Source organism: Rhinoderma darwinii, chromosome 1, assembly GCF_050947455.1.
Source record: "Rhinoderma darwinii isolate aRhiDar2 chromosome 1, aRhiDar2.hap1, whole genome shotgun sequence".
Lineage (NCBI taxonomy): Eukaryota > Metazoa > Chordata > Amphibia > Anura > Rhinodermatidae > Rhinoderma > Rhinoderma darwinii.
In genome coordinates this window covers 25531543-25553617 of record NC_134687.1, presented here as the reverse complement: position 1 = coordinate 25553617, position 22075 = coordinate 25531543, and the positions used below count along the sequence as shown (strand labels likewise).

General features: G+C 42.8%; 3 protein-coding genes across 5 annotated transcripts in view; 1 reads left to right on the top strand and 2 right to left on the bottom strand.

Moving 5' to 3' along the window:
• The window catches only part of POLR1A (RNA polymerase I subunit A), a 76669-nt gene extending 59244 nt beyond the window's left edge, over positions 1-17425 (bottom strand). For all 3 annotated transcript variants that reach the window (XM_075856618.1, XM_075856627.1, XM_075856636.1), the window contains exons 1-7: positions 17275-17425; positions 15465-15669; positions 12687-12836; positions 12468-12575; positions 3870-3955; positions 2452-2558; positions 1192-1278 (exon numbers count right to left, since the gene is read on the bottom strand). In XM_075856618.1, the coding sequence (XP_075712733.1) occupies positions 1192-1278; positions 2452-2558; positions 3870-3955; positions 12468-12575; positions 12687-12836; positions 15465-15669; positions 17275-17351 (820 nt within the window). In that variant the 5' untranslated portion in view covers positions 17352-17425. The remainder of the gene's footprint in view (positions 1-1191; positions 1279-2451; positions 2559-3869; positions 3956-12467; positions 12576-12686; positions 12837-15464; positions 15670-17274) is intronic.
• ST3GAL5 (ST3 beta-galactoside alpha-2,3-sialyltransferase 5) overlaps positions 1-22075 on the bottom strand; it is a 439220-nt gene that overhangs the window by 239914 nt on the left and 177231 nt on the right. The window lies entirely within an intron of this gene.
• On the top strand, positions 17615-21967 carry MRPL35 (mitochondrial ribosomal protein L35). The gene is made up of 5 exons (XM_075856648.1): positions 17615-17704; positions 19081-19112; positions 19363-19492; positions 20236-20380; positions 21717-21967. Exons 1-5 carry the CDS (start codon positions 17646-17648, stop codon positions 21903-21905), a joined length of 555 nt encoding a protein of 184 aa, XP_075712763.1. The 5' UTR covers positions 17615-17645; the 3' UTR covers positions 21906-21967.

The window sequence follows — 22075 nt, the reverse complement described above, 5'->3', positions numbered from 1 at the left end:
CAGGCATCTGGATCGCACAGATTTTTAATCTAGTGATTATGTGAAGATATATTCATGAAGACCAAGACATAAGTGTTTTCTTCTTTTATCTTTAGGACGTGTCACACTTCACAGGTTCTGTTTGGTTCAGACTTTTAGCCACAAACATGAATTTTAAATGCTTTTTTTTTATTTTTTTAAGAAAGCTTTATGCCTTGATGTAAAGTTGCATGAAGGCGCAGAAGGTTGTAAAGTGCTGGATGGCATTTTTCACACTGCCAGGTGTGTACATTCAGAAAATATATATGTGTATAGCGCTTCTTTTCGTATTCTGTCATTCAGGTTTTACTTGTGCACATCAAAAGTGTGAAAATTGTCCTGGCAGCAAAAGGGTTAAAACGCCCAAAATAACCTTAAAGGGGTATTCCCATCAGAGAGATTTACGACATATCCACAGGATGTGTCAAATGTCAGATAGACGTGAGTCCCACCTCTGTGACCCGCACGTATCTCTAGAACGGGGCCCCATAAACCCCGTTCTACTTTCCTCGGTTCCCGCTGCCTCCTGCGCCACTTGCAGACTGAAGTTAATTTATAACATTTTCCAAATTTCGTTGTTTTATTTTTTCTAAGCAGAACGCGATTTGATTGATTTGACAACATTCTTTTATTTTGCTAGGGGACCTTTACTTTTATTTCTTTGTGTTATAATGAATTATAGCCGGTGCATGAACAACACCCATTGTATATACCTCAATAGTCTTTCCTTCAGGACAGCGCTAGGGGCCTTTGTCCCTTAACACTGGCCGCTCCAGCGATTGGCGGACAAAGAAAGCCTCATGCCCTTGCAGCATCACAAGGTTAAGCACTTCGCCAAGTAATCTCCATAGACAAGCACTGGCTGCAGAACTAAAAGTGGTTTTTCAACCGATAATTATTGTGAACTACGAGCACAAAATAATGCATAACGACATGTGGCAACGGCGGCAAATCATTGGCCACTGTGGCGACGTGTTGCCCAAAGTGACCTAAGCACGAAGGTCAGCAGGTGGCGGTAGTGGTGGACAGCAGACCGCCATTGGGGTCTGGGGCAGGTTTGGGATGGAATGTGGCACAGTCAACGTCTATGTGATATGTTCCGGTGTTCACATACATCTGGCCATACGTTGTACCGGTAATTACGGTAGAGGTTACATATATGTAGGGTATTACCTTCATTTTCCCAGAGAGCCTCTATGTGCTCCTTTGTCGAGCTAGGAGTCAGGTAGCCTCGTTTCGCCAACTCTGCAGTGTCCTTTGCTGAAAAAAAATCAAAATAAAAAATAAAAAAATAAAAATCAGGAAAAGTGAAAACTTGGCTGAAATACAAAAATAAAGCAAAGAATAGAAAAAAAAAATATATAAAAAAATAAAATAAAAAAAAATTGCTGAAACTTCTTATTTTAACCCTCAACTATATTTGCCCAGTTTCTTTGCTTTTTTTTCAGGACTTTATTGCCGATTACCTATCCCGGCACCAGTGCAGTACATACGGTTGTGCCACTGAATAAGACGGAGCTGCAGTACTAGGTATAACCACAACTGTATGGCGCTCTGTCTGGGCAACCAATGAAAAGGACATGGTGCGCTCGAGTGTCACTGCTCCTTCATTTATGCCGGGAGTCTTATTCCCACCCATCAAATATTGATAGCCTATCCCCCCTATTAAGAAATTGCAGATTATTTTTTTTTAATACAATATATCGCATGGGTTTGATTAAACCAAAATATCCTGTAAAGGGGTTTTCCAGTTTTATGAAAATAAAGCTTAATGATTATATAATGAAAAATATACTTTGTATTTTAATTTATCATAGTTTTTAAAGAGACTGTCATCACATTATAAGTGCCCTGTCTCCTACATAAGGAGATCGGCGCTGTAATGTAGGTGACAGTAATGCTTTTTATTTAGAAAAACGATCTATTTTTACCACTTTATGAGCGATTTTTAGCTTTATGCGAATGAGTTTCTTAATGCCCAAGTGGGCCTGTTTTTACGTTAGACCAAGTGGGCGTTGTACAGAGGAGTGCATGACGCTGACCAATCAGCATCATGCACTCCTCTACATTCATTTACACTGCACTAGCGATATAGATATATCACTATGTGCAGCCTCATACACAAGCCCTAACATTACTACAGTGTCCTGATAATGAATATACATGAAACCCAGCCTGGACGTCATGTGTACTCAGAATCCTGACACCTGCCTTGAAGTTCCTGAAATCTGCCTGCAAAAACCTCTTAAGTATAAAGGAAAGACAGATCTGTGCCCCCCTCTTGTATCCACACCTGTTTGGCTCAAAAAATTGCCACAAAAACTGCATGTGTGAATCCAGCCTAAAGATGTGGCACTTCTGACTTTCGATTTATCCAGTATATAAGCGATGAAACGGGTACAACTTTCCCCCCACGTAGCAGCGATCACTCACTTCCTGAGACTTCATCGATCTCGTCTGACTTTTTTTTGCTTCCATCGGGGCTCATGATGATGGTCAGCTTGCTGTTGTGCTCTCTCCGTAATACAGAGCGCGGTGCCCTGAGCAACACACAAATAGTTGTAAGAATCACGTATCGGAAATAAAACCGGTTCCAAAGCCCCATCTCATTATGTACAATCATTACATTAGAGAACTACTGTTTAAAGGGGACAAACCCTGCATATGGACATCATAGAGGGGGTTCCCAGAACCAAGAGCCGCTCTGTAAACTCTAAAGAGATTAAAGCGACATTAGAAACGTATAGTCAAGGTATCTGCTGCACCACTCCTGAATCATCCGCTCTCCAGTCCCTCGTCATCCGCTCTCCAAGATGGCCACCGTAGTTTCAGACTTCTCTATGGAGATCATCTTTGAAAGTTTGAGACATGGCCCCGCCCCTCCACTGGCCACCACTGATAACGTTGGCGCTGCCCACATCATCAGTGCTGGTCCCTGTATAGTCCATTGGGTTGGTGTTTTTTGGACTGGAGGATAGACCACCAGGTGTAATGAAGAGATTTAATGCCCGTTTCCCTAGTGGTATTGGGCAGGGGAGAGGTTTGTGGTCTTCTCTACTGGGGTAGGGTAGTGGAGGGGTTTGTTATCAGCTTCACTGGTACAGGAATAACGATAGCTTCTGTGGTTCTTGAGGATAGTGGAGGGGTTAATATCAGATGTCCATTAGGTAACTCACCTTTCCATGCTCTAGCAATGCAGCATCTCCTTCCTGCCCTACACCGACCATAGAAATTGGTGCGATCAGGGACAGCGAGAACTATGGGGCTGTGAATCAAAAGCCAAACAGTTGTCTCGATTATGATCGGACAGAAGGCTTTACCCAATCATTAAAGTGACCCTCCGGTCCCGGGATAACATTTCAAATACGATGGCGTATTATATGATGGAATAATAATAGCGGATGCCGTCCAGTTTTGCCCTTCTGCTGTGGAGCTGCTGTTTTAGGGTCCCCTCTGTGCTGTCCAAAAACTGCCGGAATGCTTCTTAGACTACGAGTCCGAGACAGTCCCACTGTTCTCGGATTGGCCAGAGCCGCTCACATAAGCCGCTCTATCCAATCCGAGAACAGAGGGACAGTCCAAGAAGCGCGGCGGTCGTTTTGAGACAACACAGAGGGGGACCCTAAAACAGCGAATCCACAGCCAAGAGGCACATCTGGAGGGCAGCAGGTAATATTACTCCATATACCGCATCACATTTATTTTGTCCTGGTCCTGAAAAACCCCTCAGGTCGCTTTAAGAAAACGGATTTTAAGGGGAAAAAAAATTCTTGCTCAAAAGTGCCTTTTACAGCCCTAAAACACAGGGCATATAATAGATATCGCGTTATATGGTTTCCTCAATAACTCACTTGCATTGGGGACATCTCCTAGAAGTCATGTGCGCCTTCCAGAAGTCATTTATAAGCTTATTCCTGGTCACACAAACATTCTTCACCTGACAAAAAGAAGATGGGGAAACAGTAACTAAGTTAGTAAGACTTGTCTCACTCCAGCAACAATGATGACAACAATTCACGTTTAAAGGGAACCTGTCAGCAGCATTTCACCTATTAACCCCTTCCCTCTTTAGCCACTTTTGACCTTCCTGACAGAGCCTCATTTTTTAAATCTGACATGTGTCACTTTATGTGGTAATTACTCCGGAATGCTTTCACCTATCCAAGCGATTCTGAGATTGTTTTCTCGTGACACATTGGACTTTATGTTACTGGCAAAATTTGCTCGATATGTTCAGTATTTAATTGCGAAAAACACCAAAATTTAGCGAAAAATTGCAAAAATTAGCATTTTTCTCAATTTAAATGTATCTGCTTGTAAGACAGGCAGTTATAACACACAAAATTGTTGCTAATTAACATCCCCCATATGTCTACTTTAGATTGGCATTGTTTTTTGAACATCCTTTTATTTTTCTAGGACGTTACAAGGCTTAGAACTTTAGCAGCAATTTCTCACATTTTCAAGAAAATTTCAAAAGGCTATTTTTACAGGGACCAGTTCAGTTGTGAAGCGGCTTTGAGGGCCTTATATATTAGAAACCCCCAAAGAGTCACCCCATTTTAAAAACTTCACCCCTCAAAGTATTCAAAACAGCATTTAGAAAATGTCTTAACCCTTTAGACTTTTCACAGGAATTAAAGCAAAGTAAAGGTGAAATTTACAAATTTCATATTTTTCTGCAGAAATAAATTTTTAATACAATTTTTTTTATAACACAGAAGGTTTTACCAGAGAAATGCAACTCAATATTTGTTGCCCAGTTTCTGTAGTTTTAGGAAATATCCAACATGTGGCCGTAGCGTGCTACTGGACTGAAGCACCGGCCTCAGAAGCAAAGGAACACCTAGTGGATTTTGGGGCCTTATTTTTGTTAGAATATATTTTAGGCACCATGTCAGGTTTGAAGGGCTCTTGCGGTGCCAAAACAGTAAAAATCCCCCAAAAGTGACCCCATCTGGGAAACTAGACACCTCAAGGAAATTATCTAGGGGTGTAGTGGGTATTTTGACCGCACAGGTGTTTTACAGAAATTATTGGAAGTAGGCCGTGAAAATTAAAATCAACATTTCTTCAAAGAAAATGTAGGTTTAGCGATTTTTTTTCTCATTTCCACAAGGACTAAAGGAGAAAAAGCATCGCAACATTTGTAAAGCAATTTCTCCCGAGTAAAACAATGCCCCACATGTGGTAATAAACGGTTGTTTGGAGACACGGCAGGGCTGAGAAGGGAAAGAGCGCTATTTGGCTTTTGGAGCTCAAGTTTAGCAGGAATGGTTTGCAGAGGCCTTGTCACATTTACAACGCCCCTGAGGGGACAAAACAGTGGAAACCCCCCACAAGTGACCCCATTTTGGAGACTACACCCATTGAGGAAATTATCTAGGGGTATAGTGAGCGATTTGACCCCACAGTTTTTTTGCAGAAATTATTGGAAGTAGGCCCTGAAAAAAATAATCTACATTTTTTCAAATAAAATGTAGGTTTAGCTAATTTTTTCTCATTTCCACAAGGACTGAAGGAGAAAAAGCACCACAAAATTTGTAAAGCAATTTCTCCCGAGTAAAACAATGCCCCACATGTGGTAATAAACGGCTGTTTGGACACACGGCAGGGCTTAGAAGGGAAAGAGCGCCATTTGGCTTTTTGAGATCACATTTAGCAGGAATGGTTTGCGGAGGCCATGTCGCATTTGAAGAGCCCCTGAGGGGACAAAACAATGAAAACGCCCAAAAAGGGACTCCATTTAGGAAACTACACCTCTTGTGGAATTCATCTAGGGGTGTAGTGAGCATTTTGACCCCACAGATGTTTCATAGAATTTATTAGAATTAGGCAGTGAAAATAAAAACAGTCCTTTTTCTTCAATAAGACGTAGCTTTAGCGCAAATATTTTCATTTTCTCAACAAATAAAGGAAAAAAAGAACCCAAAATTTGTAAAGCAATTTCTCCCGAGTACGGCAATACCCCATATGTGGTCATAAACTGCTGTTTGGGCAAACGGCAGGGCTCAGAAGGGAAGGACCGCCATTTGGAGTGCAGATGTTGCTGGATTGGTTTCTGGGTGCCTGTGGGCCCAAAACAATGGAAACCCCCCAGAAGTGACCCCATTTTGGAAACTACACCCCTCAATGCATTTACCAAGGGGTGTAGTAAGCATTTTAACCCTGCAGGTGTTTTGTAGAAATTAGTGTTCACTCGATGTTGCAGAGTGAAAATGGGACTTTCTTCCATAGATATGCCAATATGTGGTGCCCGGCTTGTGCCACCATAACGAGACAGCTCTCTAATTATTATGCGGTGTTTCCTGGTTTTAGAAACACCCTACATGTGGCCCTAATCTTTTGCCTGGACATATGACAGGGCTCAGAAGTGAAGAGTACCATGCGGAGTGGAGGCCTAATTTGGCGATTTACAAAGTATTGGTTCACAACTGCAGAGGCTCAGATGTGAAATAATAAAAAGAAACCCCTGATAAGTGACCCCCATTATGGAAACTGCACCGCTCAAGGCATTTATTAAGAGGTGTAGTGAGCATTTTCACCCCACAGGTCTTTTCCATAAATGAATGCGCTGTGGATGGTGCAAATTAAAAACTTATATTTTTCCCTAGATATGCCATTCAGTGGCAAATATGTCATGCCCAGCTTATGACACTGGAGACACACACCCCAAAAATTGCTAAAAGGGTTCTCCCGGGTATGACGGTGCCATATATGTTGAAGGAAACTTCTGTTTGGGGACGCTGTAGGGTTCAGGGCCGAGGGAGCACCATTTGGCTTTTGGAGAGCGGATTTTGCTTGGTACTATATTTGTTTGAGTATTGCTGGTGTTTTATAATGTGGGGGTACATGTAAGCGGGGCGGAGTATATAAGGGGCATAGTCAGGTGCTATAAAAAAAAAATAATAATCCATAGATGTGTGTTACGCTGTGAAGCAATCCTTTCCGCACAGGCCGGTGTCGCACTGATAAATGGCGTCCTTTCTTATGCCCCTTTTGGTCCACACTCCGCACCTTTTGTAGTTTGAGGAATTTTGCTGGGAAGTGTTGTCCTGGTATAATACGGGCGCCCTCGCTTCCAGCGGATATGTTTGGGCTCTCCCTTTCCTGGTTCCCTAATTTTAGGTCCTTGATAAATCGCCTCTTCAAACAGAAGAAATGTTCCCCTCGGGCACAACTGCATATTTTTTTATTTCCTGACTTATTGGAGCCATAACTAATTTTATTTTTCATAGACGTAGCGGTATGAGGGCTGGTTTGTTGCGGGACGAGCTGTAGTTATTATTGGTACCATTTTGGGGTACATGCAACTTTTTGATCACCTTTTATCCTATTTTTTGGGATGCCAGGTAAACAAAAAAAAACGCAATTCTGGCACAGCTTTTTTCGTTGTTTTTTATACAGCGTTCACCATGCGTTATAAATTACATGTTAACTTTATTCTGCGGGTCCGTACGATTCCGGCGATACCAAATTTATAGCATTTTTTTATGTTTTACAACTTTTTTCACAATAAAATTACTTTTGTAAAAAGAATGTATTTTTTCTGTCGCCAAGTTGTGAGAACCATAACTTTTTAATTTTTTTGTCGACGGAGGTGTATGAGGGCTTGTTTTTTGCGGGACGAGCTATAGTTTTTATAGGTACCATTTTTGGATACGTGCAACTTTTTGATCACTTTTTATTCTAATATTTGTAGGGCAAAGTGACCAAAAAACAGAAACTCTGGTAAAGTTTCTTACGTTTTTTTTTTACGCTGTTCACCGCGTGCAATAAATAATATAATATTTTGATACCTCAGGTCGTTACGGTCACGGCAATACCAAATACATATGGTTTATTATTATTTTTCAATAATAAAGGACTTGATAAGAGTAAAAGGGCGATTGTGTTTTATTTCATTACTTGAAACTTTTATTGTTTTCAAACTTTTATTTTTTGCACTTTTTTTTACACTTTTTTTACACTTTTCTTCAAGTCCCACTAGGGGACTTGAAGGTCCAACGGTCAGATTTTTTTTTTTTCTAATACATTGCACTACCTATGTAGTGCAATGTATTAGATCTGTCAGTCATTCACTGACAGCAAGCCGATTAGGCTTCGCCTCCGGGCGGGGCCTAAATCGGCTTCCGTAATGGCAGAGCAGGAGACCATTGTGTCTCCTGTTGCCATAACAGCAGTCGCCAGTCCCGATTGCCTCTCAGGGCTGGCGATCTGCTAGTAACCGCTACGATGCAGCAATCGCTTTCGATTGCTGCATCGAAGGGGTTAATGGCAGGGATCGGAGCTAGCTCCGGTTCCTGCCGTTACAGGTGGATGTCAGCTGTACAGTACAGCTGACGTCCACCGCTGATGACGCCGGATCGGCTCCTGACCCGGCACTATCTTGCCGGCAGCTACGGAAGCCGATCAGGCTCCGCCGCCGGGCGGATCTTGATCGGCTTCGGTGCTAGGCAGACCGGGAGGCCAGTATTAGGCCTCCGGTTGCCATTGCAGCCACCGGAACCCCAGCAATTTCATTGCTGGGGCTCCGATGAGCTGCAAACACCTTAAGTGCAGCGATCGCGTTTGAGCGCTGCACTTAAGGGGTTAATGGCGGGGATCGAAGCTAATTTCGGTCCCCGCCGTTACAGTCGGATGTCAGCTGTAAGATACAGCTGAGATCCGGTGATGATGGCACCGACTCAGCTTCTGAGCCGGTGCCAAACATTTGACGTAAATGTACGGCATTTTGCGGGAAGTCAATGCTTTCCATGACGTACATTTACGTCAAATGTCGGGAAGGGGTTAAAACAGCAACACCTGGAGGTAGTGGGTGAGAAATCATTTTTGTGTAACCTATAATTATCTTCTTAGCTCTGTAGCTTTAGTATTCCGTTTTTTAATGTTCCCGCACCGTATGCGAATGAGCATAAGAGAGTCAAACCTTCATTGAAAAGAGTCATATCTTCATTCCTCAGGGTTTTCAGTTAACCCCGCCTCCTTACTTTTGATTGACAGCTGCTCGCCTCCCCCCAGCACATAGGAAACTGCGCTTGCGCATTGATGTCCTGTTTTGGGGCGTGCGCACAACGGGACACCATAGCGACGCATGCGCAGTAACTAGATTTGAGACCCAGACGAAGCAGGGAAGGGTGTCGGAACATACAGGACGACATTTCGGCATTCAGGGCGGGACAGTTTTCAGTGGAGGTCGGGCATAAGAAAAAGAACGAGACTGCCGGATTATTACCATAAAAGGCGCAAAATGTCTGCAGACCGTTATTTACAGTCAGGGGAGGAGTTTAGGAGAGGGGATAACAGCAATGAACTTTTTGACAGCAGCCGCCAGCGAGTAGAGTTCAATAGGTGAAATGTTGGTGACAGGTTCCCTTAAGAAGTACTCCCATCGCAGACATTTATGGCATATTAGCAGCGGGAGAAGGTAGGACGGGGTCAGCGGGCGCCGTTATAGAGATAGATGTTGGGTTCCAGAGTTGAGATGGATGCCATATATGTCTGAGATGAGACTACCCCTATAACTTCCAAATTGTACAGAATATATGAAGGAACATTGTCCAAGCAGGCGGCAGTTTTTCATACTGATGAACCATCCACAGGATAAGTCATCAGTATATGATCGGTGAGAGTCGACACCCGGCCCTGAAACGATCAGCTACAAATAACTCCGGTCACAGCATAGCGGCTGTGCTGCAGCTCTGCTCGTATTCAAGTGAATAGGAGTAGAGCTGCGGTAACCCAGCACGGCCGCTATACTGTGACCAGAGCCATCCGCTTCCGGAGGCAGCTGGAACAGCTGATCGTTGCGGGGTCCGACTGTCGGACCCCCACCAATCATATACTGATGACCTATCCACAGTATTGGTCATCAGTATGAAAAACCGCCCCCTTCTTGGACAACCCCTTTAAGCCCTAGGCGCACCACGACGCAACTGTACGTCCTGGTGGCCAGTGTCTTAGCGGACGAAGATGTACAGTTACTGCGCGGCTCCCGGTGCACACTGTCGACGACATTATAACCCAAACTATAAAGTTCTTTTTCCCACACGGTGAACACTGCAAAAAAAATAAAAAATAAACGAGAAACAATGCCAGAATCACTATTCTTTTGGTCACCACCCCTTCCAAAATACAGAATAAAAAGTGATCAAAAAGTCGCATGTACCCCAAAATAGTACCAATAAAAAAAAAGTTATGGCGCTCAGAATATGGGGACACAAAAAAATCCATTATTTTATAAACAAGTGATTTTACTGTGCAAAACATAAAAAAAAATGATATACATATGGTACCATACGCACATATATGTACATATGGTAATCGTACCGACCCGCAGAATAAAGTAAAACTCATTTTTAGAGCATAATGAACACCGTAAGAAATACATTTTAAAACGCCAAAATCAGTTTCTTGGTCACCTTCGCTCTAAATAAAATGTAATAAGTGATGTCAAAAGTTGCATATGCCCAAAAAATGGTGCCAATAAAAACTACAGCTTGTCCCGCCAAAAATAAGCCCTCACACCGCTCAATCCACGGAAAAAAAAACCAAAACTTATGACTCTCAGAATGTGTTGATACAAAACAATGTTTTTTTTTAACAAATAGTTTTTTCTTTGTAAAAGTAGTAAAATAAAAAAAAAAAACTATATACATTTCGTATCACCGTAATGGGATTGACCCGCAGAATAAAATTAAGTTGTCGTTTTTACCGCACGGTAAAAGCGGTAAAAACGAAACTCAAAAAACAATGGAGGAAAATCTCAGTTTTTTTCCAATTTCACCCAGCAAAGAACTTTATTTTCGGTTTCCCAGTACTTTAAATGGTGTCAATAGAAACTACAACTCCTCCCGCAAAAAATAAGCCCTCAACACGCTATAGATGGAAAAAAAAAAAAAGTTATGGCGTTTGGAAGGCGGGGAGTGAAAAACTAAAATGGAAAAGCAAAAAAGGAACAGTCCTGCAAAGGTTAATTAATTTCGATTAACAAAAAACAATTATGACTACGTGGGGTATTGTCATACTCGGGAGAGATTGCGTTACAAATTTTGGGTGGCTTTTTCTCCTTTATACCTTGTGAAAATGAAAAGCTTCAACATTTTAGTGGACGAAAACGTTGATATTCATTTTCACGGCCTAATTCCACAAAATTCTGGAAAAAACCTGTGAGGTCACTAGGCCTAGATAAATTCCTTGAGGGGGGGTGTAGTTTCCAAAATGGGGTCACTTTTGGGGAGTTTCCACGGTTTTGGTCCATCCAGGGCGTTGCAAACACGACATGGCACTGAAAACCAATCCAGCAAAATCTGCGCTCCAAAATCCAAATGGCGCTCCTTCCATTCTGAGCCTTGCTGTGTGTCCAAACATCAGTATAATACCACATATGGGGTATTTCCGTAATTGGGAGAAGATGCTTTACAAACGTTGGGGTACATTTTTTTCTTTATTTCTTGTAAATATTAAAAATGTCCATGTTTTTTTCCGAAAAAAAAAAGTCGATTTTATTTTTCACTGACTAACTCCAATAAATATAGCAAAAGACCTGTGTGGTCAAAATGCTAACTGTAGCCCTAGATAAATTCCTTGAGGGGTGTAGCTTCCAAAATGGGGTCACTTTTGGGGAGTTTCCACTGTTTTGGCACCACAAGATCTCTTGAAACCTGACATGGTGCCTAAGATATAATCTAAAAAAAAGCAGACCCCAAAATCCTCTAGGTGCCCCTTTGCTTCTGAGGCCGGTGTTTTGGTCCATTAGCACACTAGGGCCACATGTGGGATATTTCTAAAAACTACAGAATCTGGGCAATAAATATTGATTGCGTTTCTCTGGTAAAACCTTCTGTGTTATAGGAAAAAAAAAACAGTATTACAAATGAATTTCAGCAAAAAAAAAAAACTGAAATACGTAAATTTTCCCACTATATTGCTTGATTTGGAAATGTTAACTAGTGACTATTTTGTGTGGTATTACTATCTGTTTTACATGCAGATCCATTTACATTTAGAAAAATGCTAATTTTTGTAAATTCTCTCTAAATTTTGGTGTTTTTCCACTAATAAATATTGAGCTTATAGACCAAATTTTTCCTCTAACATAAAGTACAATATGTCATGAGAAAATAATCTCAGAATCGATTGGATAGGTAAAAAGCATTCCCAAGTTATTACCACATAAAGTGACGTCAGATTTGAAAAAAATAAAAATAAAAATCAGCTGTGCCACAAGGCCAAAACAGGCTGTGTCCTAAAGGGGTTAATAATGGATGTCTGCTTTTAGATACTTTTGGCCCAACTAGGGTAGAAATCTGATGTTATCCAGGAGTATACCACCAGACATTATGGTGTTTGCTACCAGGTCAAGTGGAGATCATTGGCGGACTGCTCCGTTCTGTAGGACATACTGGGAAAACATCATAAAGAGCCAGTAAGATAATGCAGTTACTCACCTGGGATGTGTCCCGCTTCTTTGGGTAGGCTTTAAGCACTCGTCTGGTGTACGCTTCCAATTCTTCTTGAATCTCCTGACCACTGACTAAGGCATTCCCTTCTAAGAACTGAAGGCAAAGGATAGAAGTCAATTGCCAAATCTACAAAACTTGATCCAATATGGAGTCTACTAGGGATATATATGGGATTACATGTGCTATAATCAAAGCCTCACTCACCCGGCCAAGAACAGCCTCCACTTCATAAACCTCCTGGAGAGCTCCCCTGTCTAGGATCTTCAGCTGGTTGAGTAGTAGATGCATGACGGAACGAGGACACGTCAGAAGATGGCAGCGAAAGCAGGAGCCTCGTACAGTTAGAAACAGCTTCTATACAAGGGAGAAAGAGGAAATATTATTCAAGAGTTAATAAAAAGTAGCGAGGTTTTTTAGTAACTTTTAAAAAAAAAAAAATGGTTGGCGGATCCCGAGATGTGCGATTGGTGGCGGTCTGACCGACAGTACCCTCAGCGATCAGAAGCTAGAGGCGGCTCCGGTGTCTGGTACTGAATGGTATTGATCGCACACAAAAAAAATAAAAACACAGTACCACACTCACTAGGTTTGCCACCTTTCCCACCCATAAAAAAAACGGCCATATTTACGGTGTATTTACAAATGCCCGGCTTTGTTGCCACATATCTGGTACGTGCAAATTAACCCGAACAAAACAAAAAAGCGAATGCGGTTTATTCACCTGCGTGAATGGGATTTTACCACTAAAGAGATTTGGGATTTTTCTTATCGCGCAGAAAATGTGGAATGCGACAAAAAAAAGTGGTCGTGGCCTTCAAGAAGCGTAGTACAGGTCACATTCAGAAAAAGGGGTGAAAATGAAGCGAATTTGACTGCAAATCTTCACCTGCTCATAGAAGACGTACATTTTAATTTCTGTTCGAAATTTGCAGCAAATGACTCCAGCTATCTCCTTTACTTAAATTTTGCCAGTCTTTTCAAACGTGGGCCATTGACTCGATATCCTCCCTTTCCGACCTCCGCTCCTGACTCTTGTGGCTGCGCAGGCAGGCAGCGTACAAGCAGCGCGCAGGCAGGCAGCGTACAAGCAGCGCGCAGGCAGTCAGATGCTGCTGAACGCTAGGGTCAATGGATCTCTGCAATATTCTAGTAGCGCTAATCCCACACGTGACATAACGGCTGTTGACGTTCCTAGGGCGAGGCGGCCTGGCAAAGAGGAATATCCAATCCACATACGAAGTAACCTGACTGGGCACGCACTTACATCCTATTATGCAGAATTACGGTCATTTGCGATTGTCGATAAAAAAAAAAGCCACCGCTCTGCCAGTGTAAATATTGGCTAGGCCGCTGGCAACCCCACACACATCCAGTAAATGGCAGTAGAAAATAATAAACATGTCTCCTCCTGATTTCTGTCCAGTGTTGTCATGGAGACCATGCGGGGTCCAAATCACTAAATACATCAACCATGTCCTACTTGAAAAGTGTCAGTCCCTTGTTGTGTATAAGTGGGGACATCACTGTATTTTGGGTTTATACCCACCTTTAGTATCCATGACAACACTGGTAGAATTTTAGAAGAGGACACGCATGAAATAATCAATCCTCAGGCTTCGGGCCTGTAACGTCAGGTGATGAGATCTCTGTTTAGAAGACATTAAAAAGCGTTTTGGCTTATTGTGAACACCATAGCGGTACATCCATCGAAGATCAGTGAGGAGGGGTCCCCTCGATCATTTCATCACCCCCCCCATTCCCCACTTGAAAGATGCGGATGTGTTGCTATGGTAGCCGAGGGCCTACAGAATTCATTAATAGGAGACCTTTGATTATCAATAATTTATTAATGATAATTAATAGGACATATTTAAAAGTACAATTAAAGTGCCGGCGATCAAACGATCACATGTTCAATTCTCGTAGTTGGAGTAAAAATAAAAACAAGATTAATAAAGTTAATCATATACAAAAAAATGACAATTTTAAAAATACCTTTTCCCATTTTTTCAGCAAAACGTAAACAATAAAAAAAATAAACATATTCGGTATTACCGTGTCTGTAAAAGTCTGAGCTATTACATAAGAACACGTTTATACCAGTGAACGCTGTAAAAAAAAAAAAAAATTGTTTTTTTTTTCAATACCATTGTTTTAATTTTGAAAAAGTAGTAAAAAGCGGAAAAAAAAAAAAACTATATCAATTTGGTATTGCCAAAATTGTACCGACTGTCATAGCAAAATTAAACATGTCATTTTTACCGCAGGGTGAACGCAGTACAATCAAAACCCAAAAATAGCAGAAATGCCGTTTGTTTTTTTTCAAAAGTTTTCCCAGTACATTTAAAACAAACAACTTGTCCGACAAATAAAACGAGCCCACATATGGCTATGTCGACAGAAAAATAAAGTTATGGCTCTTAGAAGTCAGGACAAAGCCACGAGGGCACACGGGGTCCCCATTATATCAGTGTGCACGAGGTCCAAGAATAAGCGTAGGCGCTCCCTTTCAGTACGGCTATTGGTAGTACGGATCCTACATATAGGCTACAAACGAACGTGCGGTCTTGGTGGTTCCTTTGCTCTTAGATGAGATTCCGAAAACTCAAGTCTATGAATCTTAACCCTTTCACTGCCCAGGATGACCGTAATACATCACGATTGTATACAATTTTAACAATGCGCCTGGTGTGTACTTTTAGAAAATATTATATAAGAATGACAATAATAGATTTTTTTTTTTTTTTGCTGAATCTAGTTATTTTTGGGGTATGTAAAAAAAAAAAAAAAAAAAAAAAAGCCTGAAAATCGTAAACCTCGGCTGCGAATGGGTTAGAGAAAGTAAAGTCCAAAAATACGGCTCCTCGCAGTAGGCCACCATTATGCCAGATTAGGGTCACACTAGAGGTTGGGGTATCATTATTCCATTGCAGACACAAAGTCGCTCTACAAATGGCGGATACTGGCGATCGCGATACCTACATCAAACAGCAGGGGATTATATACAGTCAGAGGCAGGTCAATATGGCCGAGATGTCCGGGACAGTTGATGAAATCCTGAGCACAGGTGGCGCACACTTCTTTGTTGTCCGGGGGGCCCAGGGCCAGGTCATACAGGCCGTTATGCATAGGATTGCCCACAGTGTCCATGTACTGGGGATTGGTAATGGATTTTACACTCAGAGTCCTGAAACAAAAAACAAAAGACACGGATCACAAATTGGAGAACGAATCACAGAAGAGACGATGTTTATTAAAGCTTCCCCGGCACGGCTGAGCCACGGGACTGACTGCAATTTATCACGTTTCCAAATGTCATGTTTTCATCCGGAACTTCCACCAATCAGCTGCTATCGGCCCTTTATTCAGCTGATAGGTGGGTCTCTCTTTCTTTTATTTGTGATTAATTTACGCATAAATTCACACTAATGCCAACATCACGGAGTACATGGAACGTAGCATGAGGGGTATGTGGTTTAACTTTCTTTGACTAGGGGTACTAAGAAAGGTTGAGAAACGTCTCCACCGTAATCTGATGTGGGAGAAACTTACCCCCCCCCCCCCAATAATTATATGAGGCCAGCAATCTGTTAGGAGTGTCTGCCCACAAGCTTGTTGATGGTTTCCAATAACCAACAGAATAGTGAATGCAGCTCTGGAGTATAATACAGGATGTAACTCAGGATCAGTGCAGGAGAAGTAATGTAATGTATGTACACAGAGATTACACCAGCAAAATAGTGAGTGCAGCTCTGGAGTATAATACAGGATGTAACTCAGGATCAGTACAAGCCAAGTAACGTAATGTATGTACACAATGACCACCAGCAGAGCAGTGAGCGTAGCTCTGGAGTATAATGCTAAGTTCACACTGAGTATTTTGACGAGTTTTTTTTGACGCGGAAACCGCGCCAAAAAACTAGTCAAAAACGGCCCAAAAATGCCTCCCGTCGATTTCAATGGGAGGCGGGGGCGGTTTTCTCCCGCGAGAGGTAAAACCGGCTCGCGGGAGAAAGAAGCGGCATGCCCTATCTTCGGGCGTTTCCGCCTCTGACCTCCCATTGACATCAATGGGAGGCAGAGAAAGCGTATTTCGCTGTGTTTTATGCCCGCAGCCCCCAATGGCCGCGGGCGAAAAACGCAGCGAAAATCGGCGTGCACGGAGAGGAAATTCTGCCTCAAACTTCCAAACTGAATTTTGAGGCAGATATTCCTCCTGCAAAATACTCTGTGTGAACATAGCCTAATACAGGATGTAACTCAGGATCAGTAATGTAATGTATGTACACAGTGACCCCATCAGCAGAGCAGGGAGCGCAGCTCTGGAGTATAATACAGAATGTAACTCAGGATCAGTAATGTATGTACACAGCGACTCCACCAGCAGAGTAGTGAGTGCAGCTCTGGAGTATAATACAAGATGTAACTCAGGATCAGTACAGGATAAGTAATGTATGTACACAGTGACTCCACCAGCAGAGTAGTGAGTGCAGCTCTGGAGTATAATACAGGATGTAACTCAGGATCAGTACAGGATTAGTAATGTAATGTATGTACACAGTGACTCCACCAGCAGAGTAGTGAGTGCAGCTCTGGAGTATAATACAGGATGTAACTCAGGATCAGTAATGTATGTACACAGTGACTCCACCAGCAGAGTAGTGAGTGCAGCTCTGGAGTATAATACAGGATGTAACTCATCTATAACGTAATGTATTTATAAAGTTGCTCAACACACAGCCCAGCCGTACGAGCCACGTGATATGTACATGTAATGAGGTCGTCCGGTTACCTGATCTCCTCTGCGGAATAAACCCCAAAAGCGACGTCCTCCAGGCGCCGCCATGGCACGTCCCTAGAGAAGAGCATGCTGCTGAGTGCTAGCTGTCTGGCCAAAGCTCCCTCACTGCTCCACACACGTGTAGGACCCGGAAGCGGAATATCCCACTGTGCAGCCTGGACGGGGAGGGGTGACTGGGAAATATCACCCGCCGCTCATTACTATCGGTTTGAATGTAATGTTTTAACTGGATATAACAGACGCATATTCCTGTATTATTTTATTGAAAATAGGCGCGTTACAGGATGCGACTTATGTGTATGACATAAAAACGCCCCCCCCTTTTCCGGTTGGTACAGTCCACTAGCTGAGGATCTGTCAACATGGCGTTGTCCTGTGGGCCGCTGCGGGCTGCCTGTCTCAGGGCGAGCGCACTTCTCAGGTTGAGGGGGGCACTGTGGGGTAACTGTTGGTTTTGGGGAGTAGAGTGTTGTAGTGGATATTGTGCTGTGAAGACGAGACCATTTCATTTATAGGGGGCGTGGGGCTAGATCACCTCTAGTAGAGGACATAGGGTGTATTCTCATTTCTAAGCTGGTAGTCCATGCTTATCTGAGACTTGTAGTTCTCCAATATCTGGAGCTTATAATGTTGTGGAACAATATGTACTTGCATGCTGGTCTATGGGACCTATAGAGGGTTTGTCCAACTTCGCGTAGCATTTTACAGTTAATGTGTATATAACCTATGAGAGATTTGTAAATACATTGTATCATTTATTTTGCACTGATTCTGAGCTACAGACGGTTGTCAATGGAAACCGTCGACAAACTTGTTGTCAGACACGTCCATGACCGTTTAGCCGAGCTTCTATAATGCGGAGGAGGAGTCGTTTTTCAGATCACAGTGTTTGGTGTAAAGATTGCATTCAACTGAGCAGATTCTGTGCAGCAAGGAATGCTGGGAGATTTCAGCTCTGAAGCCTGCAGTATTGTGAATGCAGCTCTGGCTTTTTATGCAGATTAAAAATGTGTTTTTGAAGACTATCGCATTGATGGCCTATCCTTAGAATAGGCCATCAATGTTTCATCTGCGGGGGTCTGTCCTGAGGGACCCCCCCCCCCACAATGAATGGGGCGAACTGTAGCACACGGTACAGATGAGGTGCCAATGTAAACCATGAACAGGACGTGGTATTCACAGCAACACTGTGGCCCTCTCATTGTGACATTTGCCGGGGGTCCCGGAGATCGGACGTTTAAGAATAGGCTATCGATTTTATAGCACCGGAGGACCCCTTTAATTCTTACATAAAATGGTATTCAAAGCTGGACTTTCGTCTCCTGCGTTGTGGATTTTCATACAGCAAATTCAGTTTAACTGAACCCATGATACATGTTCACATGCAACGGGAAATTTCCTCTACAAAAATGGCCTAAACTCCGCCTCTAAATCCAGATGTTACATGTGGATATGGCGCCGGCAACGTTTTATAGTCCCACAGCAGGCATCGTATGATACAGCGTTGCATCACATTACCCTGTGTCGTGTAGAAACAGGGACGCTCCGACATGCTGCTCTTGACTGAACTTTTCAGGTCTGTCAACAGCAACTTGTTGACTATTTCCAGGTAGCAACAATACATTTTTTTTTCTATACTGTACAGAGTAAAACCAGAACATAAAATAAGTGAAAATATCAGTGAAGGGTAATAAAGCTATAATATATACAGTAGATGCTGCCTATATACCCGAACATAATTGAGTGTCAAGTCGCTGTTTCTCCTTTTTTAATTATTTTCCTATTTTTCCTACACAGACCATGGCCCCAGTCTGCGGTTGGCCCCTCAGGTACGTGGATGATTAATATGATGATATCTGACTATTTGTGGACAGATTGACATGTCAGGGCTCCGTATTAATTTGTTAGTATGATGCACGTTAGTGGGGGGGGGGGGGTGGCTGATGATAACCAATATGGCCGCCATCACAGCCCTGCATATCCTGGGTATTGTGATAAATTGGCATAGTCACGTTTTAGGGATAAGCTGTGTTATTTAAAATAAACGTTGGAATTTGTTCTTTTTTTTTATACCACCAGTTCTTCTTAGGCCACTCTCCTGCCGACGTTTGTCTGTATTGTGCTCGCCAATCGCTAGGTCCACGCAGAACGTCTTTCGTCCAGCAACAAACAGACTAGCCCTTACCCAGAGCTCCACCATCCTCCGCAGGTAAGGAGGACCCATTACTTGTGTTACAGGGGGTCTCCGCCTAAATGTCTGCACTAGCTGATAAGGGGTGGGGGGTATAACCATTAGTGCTTATTCACAGTGACGGTCGTGGGGCTGTCCACGCGGCCATTGTTTTGGTGTATCCTGCGTTGTATCAAGATTAAAAGTTATCTCTTAACCACAGGATAGGTGATGACATGTTGATCGTTAGGGGTCCAACCTCCGGGACCCCCACCGCTCACAAGACCAAGTGTCCTGTTCCTCGGAATGAACTGAGCGTTAGGTCGCACATGCGTTCCGCCGCTCCATTCACGGTCTATGGGACTGACTGCCAGAGATAGGTGAAAACAGCGCTCGGCTTTCTCCGGCAGGCCCATGGAGAATAAGTGGAGCAGTAGGGCGCAAGCGCGACCTGCCGCTCCGTTCGAAGGAACGGGTCCCCTGTTCACGTGATCGGTGGCGGTCCCAGCGGTTGGATCCCCACCAATCAGCATTGTATCACCTTTCCTGTGGTTAGGAGATCACTTTTGATCTTGAGATAACCCCTTTAACCAATTCGTTGTTGAGACATCCGACATTTTTAATTGCAGTCAGGTGACTTCATCATAGCCTATAGAATCAGGGGTGTTTACGTTACACAATCTCTTCTACTAATAACTTTTTCAATAGCCTAGAGCCACGTTGGATTCTTGGACTGGTGGCCATTGTTTTCCTCTAACCCTTTTTAATTTTTGTTTTCTCAGTGTAACTCCATTGATTCCAAGCATCCTTCATCCGCCTTCAAGGACTCTCACGTACATCAGTCTTCGGAAGGGGAAGCGCAAAACTGTGAGATCTGTGGTAAAACGGTTTATGCGTCTGCACTGTGGACTATGGATTCGGAGAAAGGTATTTTTGAGGAAGGGTCTTCTCATTTTTAGGCTGTATATAACATGCCAGAATGGGGATATTACACACGGTTTGGTATATATCTGTGGTCTCTTGGGCACGGTGCTAGTGTTTGCATGGCCCTGACTTTGAAGCTCAGTTATTGACAACCTAAGATTGTCTAGTGGTGGAGATAAGAGAAAATTTCCAACCCCACCATCTTCAGTGTAGGGCTAGGCAATTAATCGAAAAAAACCGCAAAAAAACTAAACTGAAATTCAGCACGATTTACGTCGTTTTGCAAATTTTGGTTCTTTAAATTTTTTCAGCTGAATCCAATAGTTGGGCAGGGGGCTGTAAGGTCCCTACTCTACCATTCACTATGTATCGCCTGACGTGGGGCAGTGACATCATGGGCATTATACTGTGTGGGGAGCACTATGGGGGCATTATACTGTATGGGTGCAAGGTCAGGGGGGTATATTATGCACAGTAGGCTCAGGGGATAAATATTAATGGTGTAGCATGCAAATAGGGGGTGTGGCCTAAATAATCATTAATTGTAATCGAGGTTACATGTTCAATTAATCGTGATTTTGATTTAGGTCATAATCGCCTAGCGTATAACACCGTAGTCAATACTGCCAATATTGTTCGACAAATTTGGGGGTGCCCCTTTGCCACCACTGAGCAAATCTTCGTAAAGGTAATCTATCAGCTTTCATAATCGGTCAGACAACCCTAGGATCTATACTTACCAAGATCGCGAAATATCACAGATATTTAAAGGGGTTGTCTTATGTAGAAATACATCATAAGGGCATTTTGAGTTAATCGAGAAGAGTCTGGCATCTGGGACCTCTAGCAATTTATTGTAGTGCACCTACAAAGAGCATCTCTTTCTGGGAAACCCAATATGCCCAGTTGTTATACAGACAGCCCATTGCGTCTTAATATTCACGTTGTAATGCTTCATTTCACCTGCGGTGGCGCTGCAGGGTATTTAAAAAATGAGCTGCTTACAGGGTTTCAAGTGGCTGGAATCCCCAAGTGATCGGCGGGATCCCAGGAGCAAATGTTCAGAGGACTGTCTTCACACGTAAAAACATGTTTGGCCACATAAACATAAGCCATAAAATAAATATTTAATACAAAATATTGGGATACTAAAAACGTGAAAAAGTACAAATAAGACGATATAGAGCCTGCGAATTACTATAATCAGAATGACCTAACCAAGGAAATAACTGTTCATATAGAAAGTCATCCCCACCATTATAGAGCATGGCCCTTTAACGCTATGAAATTAAGGAGCTGACCTTCTGCCGATATCCATTTGGAAATGTGTTATTTACAGGCCGGTTATAAAAAGAAGCTGTGGAAGAAGAAGGCCGCCAGGAAGAAGCGTCTCCGAGAAATCGTGTTCTGTAACAAAACACAGAGCAAACTGCTGGACAAGATGACCACGTCGTTCTGGAAGAGGAGGAACTGGTACATCAATGACCCCTACCAAAAATATCACGACCGCACCAACCTCGAAGTCTAGACTGTTTGCGTCTTTTTACTGGCTGTATTCTCTGAGTGTAATAAAGTATATATAGAGCTTGAGTTGCCGTGCGTGTTTGTGAATTTGTTGAAGTGTTACACCATCATTTCGGTAATTTGGCTTTAATCTGATCTCCTAGATCAGGGATCGGCAGCCTTTTTTTTTGTACT